At 42.7% G+C, this 17886-nt stretch overlaps 1 protein-coding gene across 1 annotated transcript in view; it reads right to left on the bottom strand.

The window, feature by feature from the left end:
• LOC128713220 (uncharacterized) overlaps positions 1–17886 on the bottom strand; it is a 58155-nt gene that overhangs the window by 29072 nt on the left and 11197 nt on the right. The window contains exons 3-6 of the mRNA XM_053808080.1: positions 8522–8720; positions 8220–8425; positions 4832–5491; positions 1746–1871 (exon numbers count right to left, since the gene is read on the bottom strand). Coding sequence (XP_053664055.1) covers positions 1746–1871; positions 4832–5491; positions 8220–8425; positions 8522–8720 — 1191 coding nt within the window. The remainder of the gene's footprint in view (positions 1–1745; positions 1872–4831; positions 5492–8219; positions 8426–8521; positions 8721–17886) is intronic.

The raw sequence follows: 17886 nt of genomic DNA, 5'->3' as shown, positions 1-17886 counted from the left end.
ATCTTCTTCATTAAAGCCACCAGTGCGACATCGTACTGACCTGTAAAGCTGATACAAGATACTGCACTAATTCAAAGTGCACCAACCCATCCCACCAGCGCAACGAAAGGACGGTTGCAGAATAATGGCATTCATCGTAACTTAATGCTACCGGGCTGAACTGACCTGCCCTTCGGGTTTCGGTAATGGGAAACGAGTGTCGGTAAGAAAAGCTCATCTTCCTTAAGGTGAGGTGCTCGGTACGGGTCACCTACACTGCGTTATGTGCCGCAGGCGAACGTTCCATCCGTACGCTGCATGGTTGTGTGGCTTTTCATTCAAACCCTTGCGACTAAGTTCATCCGCACTAGCTGATCATTTGAGCCCAGTCGCTTTCGGGCTAATGGTCACCCGTAGTCGGCAGCCCGGGTGTGTCGATCCGTGGCCTGCCAGGAAGTGGGTGATACTTTTCATCGCTGGATTATCTACAATTACGTTTCATTTAGCTCCGGCTCTAGGTTCGAGTAGATAAACGAAGCTGCAGATGGAAATGCAAAAGGATTTACTTTCCTCCATCTCTTTCTTAACATTTTGCCCTCTCTAACGCACTGTTTTGTTTGCATTGTAACAGTGCTTAATGGAAGTCTCTTGTTTATTTACACTAGACTGGATCTTTGACACTCTAAAGTTAGTCGTTTGTTTGTACAAGTGTAAGAATAGGCTCCGAATGGGCAAGTACAGCTAAAAGTAGACTAAATATTCAAACAATTGTTTTCCCGCATACATTGTTCTGTGTACATTTAAATGTTCTATCTGTATTTGTATAAAATATACAATACACTATCACTGCATTAAAGCAAAAGCTGCCTTCGTGCTGCCAGTAGTTCAGCCTTTCACATGGGGAAACTTTAATCACTTCCGCCAATGTTGTCGGTTTAATCATACTCCTATGAAAGGTTCTTCCAAGGGAGATAAGGAAATGACTCAAGGTGCTGGGCACAAACTTAAAAGGCGATATCTAATAGTCAAGACGTCAGTTGCGTTTAAAGTTAAACTGTTGCTAGTTACCCTGGGACATGCTGGGCTTGGGAAGATTATGGGAAAGGGGGCAGGAAATAATTTAAATTATATTAACCCGCTGTGAGACATGGTTCTAGCTGACGTGTTCAAGGAGTGTACTGCTTGATGGGAATAAAGTATAGCGTGTTAACTTTGCAGATGTTTTGTTGAAAATGGTGGCACACTGTTAATGAATATTCTGTCTGGAGTAGGTAGCATGCAATAAAATGCTGTAAAATAATCTGGCGATTTACATTGAAGGATGTCCGGAAATATGTCCAAATTTATATTCTTCAACAATTAAACGCGTCATGAGGTTTGCATACATGTCCGGGTTATATACTAAAAGATGGAAACGAAAAATCCTTAAAGTATGCAATTCTACTATGAATTACCCAATTAGTAGTTAATTAACGTAAAAAATTTGGTTGTAACTGATTATTAATTTTAATACTTAAATAGACTAGTAATAATTTTAGTGCAAATCTTTTTTGAGTAGCCTGTAGCCCACCATAGAATATTGTTTAATGGAAACTTCAAAGTATTTCTATGGTTCACTGCAAATTAACCGCTTAACGATTTTTTCAAAGTCGCTTCCATTTTAAAGGGATAAGTAAAATTAGTGAAATCGTGCTTGCCATTCGTGGAAGCGTGCGAAATGAAGTTCAAAGCAATAAGCGATTTGTTTGCTGAGTTTGACCACTTACCGATGCACGTGTGACCATTCAAAGTGTCGATCTGGAGTCCGGGCTCACAATTACATTCATACGATCCGGGCTTATTGATGCATGTCTGTTCACAGCCACCGTTATTTTCCGCACATTCATCAATATCTGTAAAGAACATCGTGTAGGTTAAATGAAACGAGTTTTTAATAACTTTCCCAATGTCATGCTAATTTTAAGCTTAAAAATAACAACTCAAAAACCTGTTCAGCAAACGTGATGTAAAATTCGGCAGAATGTCACAACAGAAAAGTAGCCAGATAACGAACAACATTTGGAGAAGCATGGAGGGGATGAAATCTCCGAAATTTCTACCGAAAAATGTGTCAAAAATCTTAAAACGCAATTCAAGAAGTCAACCGTCCGTTAAAAAAACTGTCACAAAAAACCGGAACCGGAACTTTCAAATCGCCACCGTTATCGGTGTCAGGAAGATGGGGAATCGAGTAGCGAAATTGAATCAATAAATATGCTCAATTTGCTTTCCCTTTTCCTATACAAACAAACCCATAATACTTCACCGAACAGCACCGAAAACGATGCGACACCAACCGTAGCGAACAGAACTGTTGGCTCTACGTTCGTTGCGGTTCTTGGTCCGGTTTTTTTTTTTTTGCAGTAGTCTCGGAAACCGTATTTAATGACCCACCTTCCAGAAGATTAATTTTTCGGGCAACAAGCAGCAAAGCGTGCCACACAAAAAATGAGGTTGGGGAATGAAATTGGTCAGCCCGTTCGGTACCGGCACGAGTAAGCTGCTGCTACCCGACGGTAGTCTCGATCGATCTGGGGGATGTTTGGGACATTTGTGTAATGTTCACCGATCAGTTTGAAAGGTTCGGCCACGTAGGTGGTAGCTAATTGATGACACATCGTTTATGCAAATCCGACCGTTATTATCTGTCATTAACCATTTTGTTAATTCGCTCTGGCCGTGGTCTGCCCGTAACGGTGGCTTTCATTGAAAATGATCGAAAATTAAGTGTTGAAAATGGTGGGCTTTGGGGGACGTAAAACGGATTGGTGGCAACATCCAAAACAAACGAGGATTAAATCATAACATGTGCCAGCGGTGGTAAATTAGTTAACTGATTGGGCGAATGCGTGCTAGCGTTTCGGTGATGTCCGATGTCGGTACTGTTGAGTTAGCTTACTTCACGCGTGACAGGTGTGACGCCATGTTTAACGCAACTGTCCGATCGCAACTTTGTACGCGCGTGAGTGCGTGAGCGCGCGCGCGTGCTGACAATTAATCAGCTGGGTGTATTTTTTGTGTGTATTTCGACGCGTTCTTTGCTTGCGCCACCCGACTGTATATGCGGCTGTCATCTAAACAAACGACTAACTAGCCTGGGTTGACGTTTCTGGCTCACAAATATGAGCGCGTCGGCGTCTTAATCCTGCAATTAGAGCCGTCGGTGCATGGTGGCAGTACGGCCAGTGGGCGCAGATGTTTGGGAACCGGTGCAGCTAGACGGAACCTACTCAAACTAGTTCGAGAGGAAACATAAGAAGGGTGTTTGTTTTGTTTTGAAAAGGATGGATTAAATTTATTCGTTGCGATAAATACTCAAAACGCGCAGTACGACCTTTTATGTATTTCAGTTCAGGTTTCAGATTCAGAGACTAAAAAAATTTAATTGTTTGTTCAACTTTACGCAAACCATATCTTTCACTCTTTATGAAACTTTGACGTTTTGCGAGAGAAATTTATCTGACTGTCTTCGTAAAACGTAGCTTTATTTTGATTCTATCGTGAAAGTATTACAACGTTAACTTTATTTCCTTTCTTCAATGGTGCATGCTCCAATGGAGACACATAAGTTTAAAAAGTAATGAGGCACGATGAACGAAAATGGCTAAGGGACGGTAGTTCTATGCTCGATGTAGCATACATTCCTGGAACAATTTATCTGATGGAAATCATACTTTTCTGTGCACTGTTGAACTTGATTCCTTGTATTCATTGTAGTGAAATGTTGGCCGATTTGAAGTAAAATGAAAAAAACCCAAAGAATCTCACGGTGTGGTTTGCTAACAAGGTTAATGATTTTTGTTGTTGAAGGTTTTAGGGTTTTCTTACCTTGCCAATGGATAAATGAGTATGTTTTTAAACGTTAAACCCATTTTCCAATCAGTAATTTAATTCAGTTAAATATTATTAAAGACGCGGTACTAATTCAGATTTGTCGGAAATATTGTATATCAAGCAAGATACACACTATCACTTTTGATACATTCAAACCTCAATCTGGGAACAATTACGAAACAGTCAATCATCTGATAACGGCCGTGAATGTACAACGGTTCAATTAGGGTCTCAGACATCATGTTAATGTTTCCCAACATATTTTATACCCCCAAAAAACCCACCCTCCACTAAACATCACCCTCGTCCCACATGATGCGGCCAAAGACAGCCACAGACCTGTCAGCATCACAATCGGACATCCGAGCACTGGTATGAATGTATGTCTTCTCGTGTGAGCACCCCAAAAAAGGCAAACAAGCACATCTAAAATCTCACCCATCCGTTCGGTTGCCTCGATCGAAACTCATTTCACCGTCCATTTCCATCACCCTTCAGACGGCAGCCCCAGCAGCAGAACTCGAACGCAACCGTGCGCTATTAACATCCCAAACCTGCACCGTAATTTGTCACCGGGAATTAACTTCCCCATGATTGGACTGGTCGGATATCGTGCGGAACTGGGGACATCCCCGAGGGCGGACAGAGCATCCTTAAGCCTGCTGACAACAAACACTTTCCACGTTGTGTCGAGCTGCTTTCTTCATATTGCATCTCTGCATCATCTCATGCAACTCAGGATTCATGCGTTTTGGTCGAGTTTCTACCATCATTCCGTTTCTTTCTTTTTCTCTTGCGTGTGGGAGTGCAAAGAAGGGCAACAGAACTTTCATCTAAATTTAGCCAATTGAGCCATAACGTTGCATTGCTTCGATCCACACCCGGACAACCCGCTTCATCGTAAAGAATTCAAAGACGAGAGCGAAACAAAAAAAAACTGACGATATCGATACATCTGTTCGACGAACAAATTACTCACCGTGACAGGTTCTTCCATCACGCGCATCCAGCAGGAACCCCCGGTAGCAGCTACACTCGACCACCGGTTCCACCTCGTTGCCGTGATAAATCATTCGACATTCGTGATCGCAACCGCCACGGTCGGGACCACAAGCGGCCACAACCGTCTGCGGGGACGACGCAACTATGGATTCGGTTGATGAAGGTGGACGATCTGCTTTGGCTGCGGATAGCTCGGAGCGTTCCTGGTGATCGGTTTTCCCGCCATGATCGCCTTCTCTGTGAGCCGCTTCATGATCGTGCTCATTGTCCTCATCATCATCACCTTCCTCAACATCTTCTTCGTCTTCCGCATCGTCCTCGCTGTTGTCGGGTGTCGATCGATGTTGATGAGTGTCATGTTCAGCTTCTAGGACGGACAAATTGTCTGGCATGTTCGCTTCCGTTGTTGTCGCGCGTGTGTGCACGGGCGCTAAAGTCGTTGTATGTAACGGTTGTTGTGTCGTAGTTGTTGTCGATGTTGTAGACGCTTCGGTTGTTGATGCTGTTGTTGCTTCTGTAGTGGAAGTAGCTGTTGTAGTTGTTGGCGTGGGTGCCGTTGTAGTTGTTGTTCGCTCGTGAACTTTTTCATCACGTTCGGATGGTTGTTCAGAGTCTTCTTCGCCCTCTTCCTCATAATCTGTAAATGAATAAGTCAAACAAATGTAAAAATGCTACTAACAGGTTGTTAAATAAAAAAACACGGCAAAGTAATTTATCGGAATGCGAGGCGCATGATTTTGTATAATAAATTGCATACATTTCGGAGTAGTGACTAATCCCACAACAGTCGAACATAACTACACCGACACTTGCTGACGGAACAATATCAGGGAATGAAAAATTCCTTTCACGGATTTTTCTAAACTTGGACATTTTCCATTCATTTTTTTTTCTTTAACTTTTAAAATAATTTTAAAACTTTTTTCCTTAAAAAAAACTTTTATAGTTGTTTAGCGCACTGAATATCCGAATGCGCAGAGGGAAAACAATTCTACGGCAATATGGCAGCAAATTGTTTCGTATCATCAACACTATTTTCATCATGTATAGCATTTTTGCTAGTCCACCAAATGTTTGCACAACGTTTTTCATTTAGCCAGAATTGTTTTTCTTTTGCTTCCTGTTTTGCCGCCGCTAAACTAACGAAAATAAAGGACGCGTCCTATCTGTTACTGATGAAACATTCAACGCATTACATTCCTGCGCTTGTAATATGCAGTCAGCGTGAGTTAGCATCCAATAAACAACAAAAACAGCTGTTCCACCGGAATACCAGCGAAAAACGTTCTAACACAACATTCCTCCTAGACAATGCATCCAACAGCACGGAGCGCGCTGTAGTTCGTTGAAATGGTTCCAAAGGATGTAGAGCAAGATTTGCCCCATCTTACCGGCAGAGTGTGTTGGTGCCTTTTGCTAGGTGCTTTTTTGGATAAAAACCCAGCAAACAACAAAATCAGCATCACCATTTCGGACCCGCTGCTGGGGCAACGTCGGGTATGAAGACGGATGAGCAGAAAAAAAACGGAGAAAACGAATTCCAAACCGACTGGAATAACAGATTATCGCTTGGTTACAAACCCATTGGGCGCTCCTGCGATGGATTCATTCACGCTCCATTCGTTCGTTTCGTTTCGCCGTGGCCATAGTCGAGCCGTATGAACGTGGTGCGGTGTGGTATTGGCACAGCATAAGTTGGTTGGTCCCCACGTTCCGCACACGTGCATAATACTGGCACGCTCTCAGCCGTGTGGGTGGAGTTTGGATAAGGTCGAATTTATGCTACTAATATCTTGGTAGCATCACCGCGAGACATAAATTACACGTTTTACCTGTCACATTCGCCACATAACACGGCGCACCGTACGGGCCGCCAATGTGCTGTTAGGAGAAGTCAACGAAATAAAATAAACAGACACAAATACCAGCGAACTGAGATGTCCGTCGTGGCTGCATGATTTAACGATTGGTGCAAACCACACATATACAGTGTGTCGAATATCTACGGGATAGTGGAAATTGTTTATTCTTGCTCTTATTTCCTTGGCCACGTTTCGGAGATACCTTTCCTCAGAAATAAACAAACACGCTCTCTACACCTTTTCCCTCAAAAACACACCTGAAAACACTTTACTCGATAACCTATATTGCACCCTTGTACCCTATTGTAAGGAATATTGTAGCCTAATGCGCTGTAACATTTAACCATTTTAAACTTAATTAATATTATAAATACTTCGAGAAAAATTTTCTTCTAACCGCTAATCTGATTTAGTAATACCTTCCCTTTTTATCTTCATTAAACTACTTCTTATTTTCTCTGGCGATACTTAAATGGATACAGCACACTTCTATACTTTTAAAGCTTCTTTCCAAATTCTTTACCACACCAGATCCAACTTTCACTTGGCATCGTGGCTATTGAAACGAATCTTCAAACATTGAGCCACATTTTACCGCCAGCTCTATTGCGGGCTGCAAGCATCGATAGAGATCGGCACCAAAACCTTTTCAGAGTTCACAAATAGAGTACTTAAGAGATAATATTGATCTCTCGGTGTGAAATCGACGGAGTAATCGATCCGTTTCGTTTGTTAACAAATAAAAAAAAACTCGCAGGACGGCCAACAATGCGAGATGAGAAAATCAGGTGCTCGTATCCCGTCATGCTAGGAGCGTTCAATGAAAATCGTGACCGTCGTTTAGGAGCGATGCGACTGAACTTAGCTGGCGACCATGGTCGAAAGATTTTCACGATTATTGTCCGCTCTTTCGGCCGTCTTTCTTCACAGCGTTGAAAGAAAGGTCAGATTGATCGATTTTTTCAGTGCATTAGCATTAGATGGGAAGTCTGATGTTCACACATAAAAATGTACCAGTATTTGATCGATATAGTTTGATCAGGATCGATCGTTACAGTTTTTCAGGTCAAAAATATCCAGCAAAAAACCTACATAAACGCGTGAACCAAGTAACAAACATACTCGAATATTGATTAACTCAGCATTAGGTGCCAAAATTGTACATTAGAATGGTTGATTTGTATAAAAAACACACACAAAAACATATATAAGCTCTAGCATAGTTTAAAAAACACACCAACTCATACCGATTGCATACATTTAGGCGCGAATAGTTAAAAGTTAAATAAACAATGCAAAAATCGCTCAAATGTGTTTTCCCTTCTGATCGACTTTGTTCTATTCATCTCAAACATAATGTCACGAACATAAGTTTTTGTACAATATCCATCATCTACAGTTGAAATTATGAAATGTAAAACACACCGAAATGTCAGGCAAAAGTTTATCTTGTTTCGATGGGACCAGCACCATCTGCTACAGATCCTAGACTTCAGTTCTTACCTTCTTCTTCTCCCTCCTCCTCCTCTTCCTCTTCCTCGCCCTCGTCTTCATCTTCTAAGCCGGATCGGGTTGTGATGCATTCCGGTCGTTTGCCGATCCACTTCCTTTCGCTGCAGTACAACCGATCATGTTCCGGTGGCTGCAGTTCGTAGTAATCGTCACACTCGTAGTACGCTACCAGGAAAATGTTGCCATTTTTCTTTCGCCTAGCAGGAAGAAAAAGTTGAAAAAAGAGTACAGAATGACACCGGCACTTGTTTGGACGTCGAGCAGTAAGTCTGCATTGGGGCATTGTTTCTCACCTGTTGTATTTCACCACATAGCCGTTGTCGATCTCGGGCGCCCTTATGAGCCCTTGAGCCATACAGGACAGATCCAACCGTGCGGCCAGTTCCGGTTCAAGGTCGGTTTCCTCCTGAATGTTTTGACCACGTTGACCGGGTTTCCGTTTACCATTTCCGCCTTGCTTCCCAGCCGCCCCCTCCTGGTCGTGCGTTTCGTCTGCAAAAACGGAAGAAATTGCGAAGGACAAGTGTTAGAGGAAAAACAAGACTAACATCGGAATATAATTTTATGCATCGAACACACGTCCGGCACATCCCACCAATTGTCCAAAGGAACTCAATTGAAGGGGCCGGAGCAATGGAAATGAACAAAAGTTTTATCCAAACTGTAAATCCCACTCCCGACTGTGTACGGCAGGCGGGTACTTCAGAACCAACGTATATCGGACAGTGCTGGGTATATACTTTTGGTCAGGGATATCCGACTGGATGCACCAACCGAGTGCACACAGCTGAGCAAAAGATTAATGTATTCATTGTTTTCACTCGCAAGTGCATGCTTGCCTACATGAGATACATGACTTTCTGACCGAACCACCCAACCCTGTCATGCAGCGGACAGCGTCCCGGAAAAGTTTACGTTGTGCCACGGTAGCCCTTTTTTTGACTTCGGTACACTTTGCATACCATGGTTTTTATTTTAAATTTTGCTGTCCCTCACCCTTCTTCGCCAACGAGACAGTGTTGCGTCCCGGGGTTTGAACAGAACCAGGACAAAGTTGAACAGTAAACAATATTCATAACGTAGCGTATGATAAACTGTGCCATTCATCTTGTCCATTTTAGCTTCCACCGCTACCTCAAAATCGGTGAATATTCTACGAAACGAATGTGCAAACGGTGTAATTGGGATTAGAGCTACCATACATTCGCTTGTGCCAGTGTATCGAAAGGAGGTTTGCGGATGTTGGTCGTGGTTTTATGGAGCAGGGGTTAAAAAATTGAACTTACATCTGTAATGGAATGTTTCAATTTGGCGAGCGAACTCCAGAACATCATGAGTATGTATGGTGGCTAGTGAACAGGAAGCTTCACTCCACACGATCGCTTTAATTTGGTGCAACTCCTACATTTTGCAATTAACGAGCATGCTTTTGACCATAGGTGTAAAGTGTTTTGCTAATGGTCGTTACCGGTAATTGTTTTGATACAATTAAATAAAGTAGTTACTACTGAATCATGCTCGTACATTATTAATTCTTTGCAGTAGTTTGTTACTTGATTTTTGTTTGTTTGATTTTGTTCATTTCTCACTGATTTTAACAGTAATAAAGCTGTGTGTAACGCTCATAACACACATATATAATGGTTCAATGAAGATAAATATTTTTATTACCTCCACTGATTATTTCAATCAACATAAATTACAACACAAATTAAAAATAAAACATGTAAACATACTTAGCATGTAAACATGCAAACAATAAATCGATTACTCTCCCGGAGCGATATGATCACAGTTTAATCGCATTAAACACTAACAAAACTACGGGAAAAAAGCCAGCAAAAGCGAAAAATAATGTGAAATAATCGGTTCAATACAACATTACACGGTCCGCACACAAACACACACAAACCATTAGTGTGGTAAAATTTATCACCGGGATGAGCACGTTTTATTGTATCATTAATCTCCTTCGCGAAAATCCCGCACACGATTGCTACACCTTCTGTCTTGCGATCTCGGGCGGATTCGTGCTTCTGCTGGCACGTTTTTGCTTCACTTATGCTTCTGTTGCAGAAGATAAAGGGTAAAACGTAAAGATTATCGTATAGTTTTTTGTTTGTACTGGATCGTTCATTGATTTCGATCCATCTGTTGAATATTGATGTTAAACTATTGGTATGATTTTGTTGTTTCAACATTTTTATGAAAGCATATAAAAATTCTTAAAGTTTTATTAATATATAACAAAGTAACTGGATAATCACACTGTCAAGCGGACGAACAACTACAAAGTACTCTACTAAATGGATCCAAAAACGATTCATCTGTAAGTGTGAAATGGAATTATTTTTCTAATAATGAGGTAATTGAGGTTTTGCTCAAGTTCTACTCTCCATTCGTTATTGGTACTCTATCAAACCCGTTACCGGCAGACACTTGGATTACTATGCAGTGTCATTTGTGCTCTGCTCTAGACCATCTGCCAGTTCGAAAGTACCCCCCTCCAACATACATCTGCTCCTAACCCGCGCTGCAAACAGCGAATGAATAACCCAACGTCGAGTGGTGAAATAATTCATCAAATTGAAATCCTTCCCGTCAAACCGGATGTGCCTGCCACGGTTCCGCGCAGCAAAATTAAGCGTCTTGAGATCTTCCCTACGAGAAAAGATGAGAAAAAGCCCCAAGTGGCACCGAATCGGAAAGGAAAACTTTCATCCTTCAAACCTCTCGAGATGCTTTCAGGCACGATTGAACGGGAAAATGTGAGAACCTTGGGTAAAACTTTATCCAGCGGCGTCCCTTCGCATTCGTTTCGTCAAGCGTTTCCGGTGATTTTTTTACGCAATACTTACGCACTGAGTGCACACCGAAAAAAGTAGCACAAAATCCTTAACACACACACATACACATAAAGAAAAAAATACATCACCCATAAACCAACCGTGCCACCATCGAAAGCCCGTTGACTAATGGAAAGGGCTTACCAATCGGTTACGGTACCGGTATCCTTGAAACCACCCTGCCCGGAAGCGTATTATCCCCAACGGACAGTTGTTTGGGAGCACTTTTTTTTCTTGTTTCATCTGCTTATTTTGGTGTTTTTCTTTGCCCGATCCACCCACGGGGAAAGTTTGGTGCGACGCACAAAAAGTTTCCCGCGCGTTGATATTGAGATTAATATTTTTAGCACTGATCCGAATGGGACGCACCGATAAGCCGAACGTTGAAAGCATTCGTATGAAAGTTTTTATGAGTTTCAACACTTTTTTACGATGTTAGCTCTCTTATTAACGGATGTTCGGAAGGATGGGCAAACGCTATTAATGCGCTATTAATAAGAGGATGATGATCGGTTTAATGTACTGCAGTGATGGAAAGGCCGGGCATAGGGATGAAAAATGTTTTGTCTTCATACTGGTTCAACTATGAGCTACTAAATTTAATCAATTTTCTATCTATTCTGCAGATTGGATTGCATACTTATCTTTATTTACTCGAAAAGCGCCTAAAGGTATGCTGTTCGCGAAGCAAAATTGCTTCGTGTATTCTTATCTTCAGCCCTTTTAACAACATTTTAAAGAGAAAACACATCAAAAATGTTTCGGGAAGCAAAGTTCTAATCCTATCCACCATACAACAATCATTCTATCCTGATACAAATCTGATTTGATCCATTGCATAATACGTCTGATTAGGTGTCTGTGTTCTCAAGTGTGCAAACGACTATACCCCCTTCTCGATACAGTCGCTTTGTTGTCTGAAGTATAGGATTTTGCCAATAGTTCTCCCTTCTTCTTTCCCTCTCTTTCTCTCTCTCACCCTAGTATGCCCAAACGAATCAGATCTATCGGATGCCCATGAACAGGGCTGAATCGTTCCGAGCCTCCTGGTTGAGGCATGAACGAATCTAATTAACACAAACACTACATCCAAAATCCTCCTGTGATTAAACGCCTGAAATTGGATTAACACCGATCTGCAAGCACACGCACACACACACACACACATACACCAGCGAAGGTTTTACCGGCTCATAAGACAACATCCTTCCCGTGGGAGACCAACCGCGCTATACCACGTGATGACGCCTACCGACCCAACCCATAAGCGCCGGTTGTTCCCATCGGTGCAGACGGGTTCCATCAAGCATGTTCTCAGCGGAACCGAACATCTGATACACCGGCGAAAACTTGTTCGAAACAACACTCAACATACACACACACACCATTTTCCATGTGCCCGGGTGCATGTGTACAGGCGCTCCATGCCATACCAACAGTCGGGACGTATTGTTCCGTAATGCTGAGCGTATTATTCGCGTCTTTTCGTGTCCGAAGACACACCACATCCAGGGGCAATGATGCGGAATGAATTACCAGCCAGAATTGAAAGTCAGGAAGCGGAATATCGACCAGGCACCGGTGCTTCATCGACCCGGTCGACTTCTACCGGTTCATTGTTCGATGAAGCTTATTATCGGGTCGGATATCGCAGTGGGATCGCGCCGAAACGTCGAACATCGACGCGCTCAGCGATTAGTAGCCGAAAGGCAGGAAAAAGGAGCAAAACTAGTCCAATATTACCAAACACCCAGCTACAGTTGAATTAGCCGCCGATGCAAACAATGTCCCGTTACGCCTTTGGCCGGGGGAATGTGGGCGCACGCGTCCCCTGCGAAGTCATGCAAACCGTGCTGCGAATGTTCCTTCAGTGGAAGCTTCGTTTCGGGTCGGGATAGGTCCCAAGAGATCTCGAACCAACTACGATGGCTCATGATTAGATTCGACAAACTCTCACCAACCGTTGGTTCCGGCGGTCTCTACCATTCCGGATAAGTCCAATAGGACCAATGACCAATTCCGACATTCCAACCAAATACATCCAGCATGCGAAAAGTCTCCCGCTCCGTCCCCCCAGAAAGTGCCCTGGAGATGGATAGAAGTCAATTTGCAAGCAACTAAATGAAATACCGATTACACGCGTGAGGCTCGTTCTGGGGCACGGTTTCACCATTTTCCTTTCTGAAGCCCCATTTTCATCCATCTCTAAGAAGGATCACAAACAAACAAAAACACCACGTATCGGGTTGGGCATACGATGCTCTGACGCTCTGTACGCTTACGAAGGAGCGGATTTGGAGATGCTTATCGTGTGGACGTTGTAGCATGTTTATTCAGCCAGTTGCACGATAGGAGATCAGCACTGGTACAAGCATGCATTACTGTTAAGAAGTCAAAGTGTGGGACTAGATTCCACAGAAGTCCGTATTTGTTGTTTCGTACCGCCGTACTCTTTCCTTCTCACGCATTTGAGAAGCTCGTTGATACTACAGTTGATGACCGGAGCAACAGATTGATGTGTTTCCGAAAGCCTTTTCATTGGCTTGGGGATTCGTTGCCGGTTCGCGGTTTTGAAATGATATTGAATTTTTATCATCTTCTTTTTATTGATCGTCAAAGCCTCTTTATCGCTTTGAAAAAAAAATCATTTAGCAGTGAATTAAAACTGCTTGCAAGCATACATCCACATAACTTATGATCTATGCAGCGTGATATAAACTTTGTGGCGCGTGTGGTGGTGGTGTTGGACGAAACAAATAGTCGTAATAAAAATGACACGAAAATAATTTCAGCTTTACGATATGGCTAAATATGTGTTCTCATAACGCATTTGAAAGGTGACGTAATGTCATCTGCCCCGAAACAGTCTGGTGATGTTAGTGGCGTCGGATCTTTGCACAATAGTACCAGCACCTAACTCCATCTGGACTTCTTGCTTCCTCGAACGTGTAGGAGTAACTTATCTGCTTCGAGTTGTAGCTACTTAGACATTTATGTGAATTGTTGGAGCTTCTTATACATTACTTAACTGATGGAATCAAAATTTAGTTGACAAAATGTCATCTAAGAATACATCTCTGCTTCACACTGAAAATCCGGTAGCATCTATCAAACTAAAATGAAACGGTAAAATGATTTACGAGAAATTGTGTATAGCTCCACCAGCCATAATTTATGACCCACAATATCATCGTTAAAACTACCTGAAGATGAGCCATTTCAGGGTTCTATCCGCCCAACAATGAAGAGCATATTAAAACGCCACCCATGATGGTGTGTATTTATCACCGATACCTATATAAAAGAGATTTCCACTTTAGATGTCTGAAACAATGGTTCCATAGGAAGCTGATGCTATTCAATACCATTCCAGGCCCATTCGCACACCGTCACTGCATGATTTAACGCGAATAAAACAACGCGCTGACAGTTGGACAGCATAAAACCCACCATGCATGCGTGGTTGAACAGTGGGCCAGGGTTATAAATCTGGATTCCATATCAACTAACCACAGCGTGCATCACACATGGAGATGATATATCAGGAGGCTCCATCGCGTATGTACATGCAAATAGTTAGTCAAAACAGCAAAAAAAATAGTCAACCCCCACCCATATGCATGACCAACCCGGCTTGCAGCTCAGGAGTGGCACTCATGGGAAACGCTAAACTCAGACCTCATACAAACGCCCCGAGAAGGGCGAGAGTGTGTGGAGATGCCAGAAAAATTGATTTACGATTGACGTCGTAAAAGTAGAGGAAGAACACATCAAATTGTTTCGTCCGTTGTTTCGCGTCCAAATCCGATTTGGCATCCCGAAAACCGGTGAAGGTGTTTGTGGTTGTCAAACTCGTCGTTAATCGAAGTTTTCCACCATCAAATGAATGCCGCACATGGTCAGCACGGGTTGCGTACAACCCATCCAACCAGTCCGACCCAGTGAAACAATCCCCTGGTAAGGTCCAAAGCGGTCGCTAGCGGTCTTCTGAAACACCCGATGACGCTCAAGTGATCATAAAAATCAACATGCCTGTTGTGTTCGGTATCGTCTCCGTGCCCGACTTTAGAGCACAGTAAGGCGCCACATTTTATGACCACGTTCCAGAAAGGAACGAATCCGAAACTTATCCAACCCAGTTCCGGGAGTTTTTTTTACTAAGGTTTCGTAAAGTCCACGTGGCGAACAAGTGCACTCGTGCTGGGTTTATAGAAGTCGGCACACGACCACACATTTAATGCTTCGAGTTAAGGGAATCCAAGACACGGAGGCAACAATCAATTGCCAGACGGACATAATCTGAACGCGCGTGCTTTTTTTCCCCCCTGAACTACCAAACATCGAACGGATCCAAACCACCACAGGGTGCCACCACAGTAAAACACCAGTTCGGATTAGGAATGGGATTTTAATCGGCTTGCCTTCCGGACTGACAAACTTTGCCGTTGACATCAACAGATATTCGAAAATCGTCAAACACTCGCTAAACAAGCGACATTAATCGATGTGATTCATGAAAAAGGCAACGCACTGTGGCCAATAAATATGTGCAAAATATTGCACCTCCGTAAAATATGGAAACTGATTCGTGACATACGCTACACACCACAACGGTCCAACTATTTCGCAGGATTACAAAAATTGATCCCACCGGGCCGGGACGGGAAGCCTAAATAATCTAAAACCATACCGTCCCATATAAGTGTCAACGTCAGATCGCACGATGTCAAAACACGAAACTACTTTGCTCATGCCGTGCATGGAGACTTTTATTTCCGACTGCTATCTGGCCGGAATCGGTAGATCAATTTTTTTGGCAAACGATTTCACTGCCCCACCGGTTTGGGCATAGTGTACAGACGTGCCGGATAAAATATGGGACCACTTATAATCTAACCGATTCTACCAGCTCGTAAATTGGCGATCTTTATTGAAGCAGGTCCGTCCATTTTCGGCCAATCCTTTCTAGTGCAACTAAAACGGAACGGAAATGTGGCTGTGCTTTTGTTACAAATTTCGTTCCTAGTCGCTTAATCCGTTGCTGCAACGAATGAGTTGCTCAAATCGAGTCTTGGTTTGATATAACCGTACACAATAATTCACAATATATCCAATGTCCATTGAAGGCTTCTTTATGCACGCTTTTGACCTCGGGAATGAATCTGACCATTAACAAACGATCAACTTAACCGCAAATAAATAAAGTTGACACTCGGACTACGATGACCATTGCCTTGATTAATGGTCATCTAGCGATGGAGGTGTTAATTAATTTCACATTACCGCATGTTGGGAAATACGACAAATTGATGTGTGTAATCTAATTAAGCAGTCGGACAGATGAAGTTTTATTTTGTGCCATTATTTCATCAATCAGGAAGAATCAAAGCCAAATGATTGCATACGATTTTTGAAATTGCTTGATTGTTCACACAACAATTTGTTGTTTCGATTCAGAATCACTTTTAGTTTTAAAAGAATTAACATTGATAAGGTTGTTATAGCAATAACGGTTTGAAGCTAATTGTAGAAGACCTTTTAACACCCTTATGATTGGTCTGGTTTACAGGTGAATAGCATCCAATCCATATTGATCGTAATACACAATGTTTTCTCCAGTTCTTTCTTGGCCTAGGAAATATCCAAATAGACTCCAACACTTCTCCTTTGCCCAACACATAACATTCGTTATTTGCTTGTTTCTTTCACGTTCGAGTGCGGCCTAAAACGGGCCGCTCAATAACTTTCGTAACAAGCTCTTAAAATGTCATCTGCTATTGATAGGCCCACAGTTACCAAACGCTTGTCGGTTTCTTTCCTTTTCTACCGGTTCCGGACCGTGCCGCGAGCTACAAAATTTATTCATCTCTTTACACACCGGTGGCCCACATGGTAATGGCGAATAAGTCACAAATGGGAGGGTAAAAAAAACTGAAAACCACCAGCCTTAGTGCCAGCAAATCTGTGACCACCAGCCTACCAGCAAATAAATAAATAAATATCTACAAACATGGCCTTTAAGTAGCGACCTCACAGTCACCGGTACCCCGATGCCCGATTCAGTAGTGTAAACAGATCACCTAGATACCACCTTGCCCGAAATCAATCGACCAATCCTCCTTCGTCTCGGTTCAGGTGTATGTTCAGGGATTTTGGAAATGTTGGCGCCCACACGCTGCCCGGCCAATATATGCTGCCGACCGAACAGCTGAAATAGACACAGGAACAACGACTCATCCTCTCGATGATGAATCGTTTCCCAATGAACGGGCCCCCCTAAGAAACTCCCGCACACAAACAGCTTTTCTCATAAGCCCTCTCTCCAAACGCCGAGGTGTCACTATCGTGGTGCGTGGTAAGAATGTGTGCGACCTGGCCCGAAATACACAAAATGCACATATTTATTAACACTTTGTCAATAGTCCAGTTGAGTGTGATCAACGACGTATAAGGGTGTGATCCTACACAGTTTTTGGAGAAGCATCAGCACACAAAAAACTTCCTATCTTGACGGGACCCGAAGGAAGTCAAAGCAAACGAGAAGAAAATTAGACCCACATCGGATACTAAAAAAAACAATCGCAAACGATTTCGGTTTTTCGCACAGACAAACGGTTGCAGTATTTCAGTGCAAATAGGCAAACAAATAAAGCGATTGTTGAAGATTCCGAATGGAAGGGTTCGACCATAACTCGGAGCGCATTGATTGTGACAAATTACGCTCGATGTCCACGACACATTCATCCCAGCGATGATGAATGGGGGACCAAACGGTTGTAGATGGCTCTTATGTACGAGTGCACTTTGCATTA

The sequence above is a fragment of the Anopheles marshallii genome, chromosome 3 (assembly GCF_943734725.1).
Source record: "Anopheles marshallii chromosome 3, idAnoMarsDA_429_01, whole genome shotgun sequence".
Classification (NCBI taxonomy): domain Eukaryota; kingdom Metazoa; phylum Arthropoda; class Insecta; order Diptera; family Culicidae; genus Anopheles; species Anopheles marshallii.
Note: the sequence above shows the minus strand (reverse complement) of the source record. Positions and strands in the feature narration are given on the sequence as shown.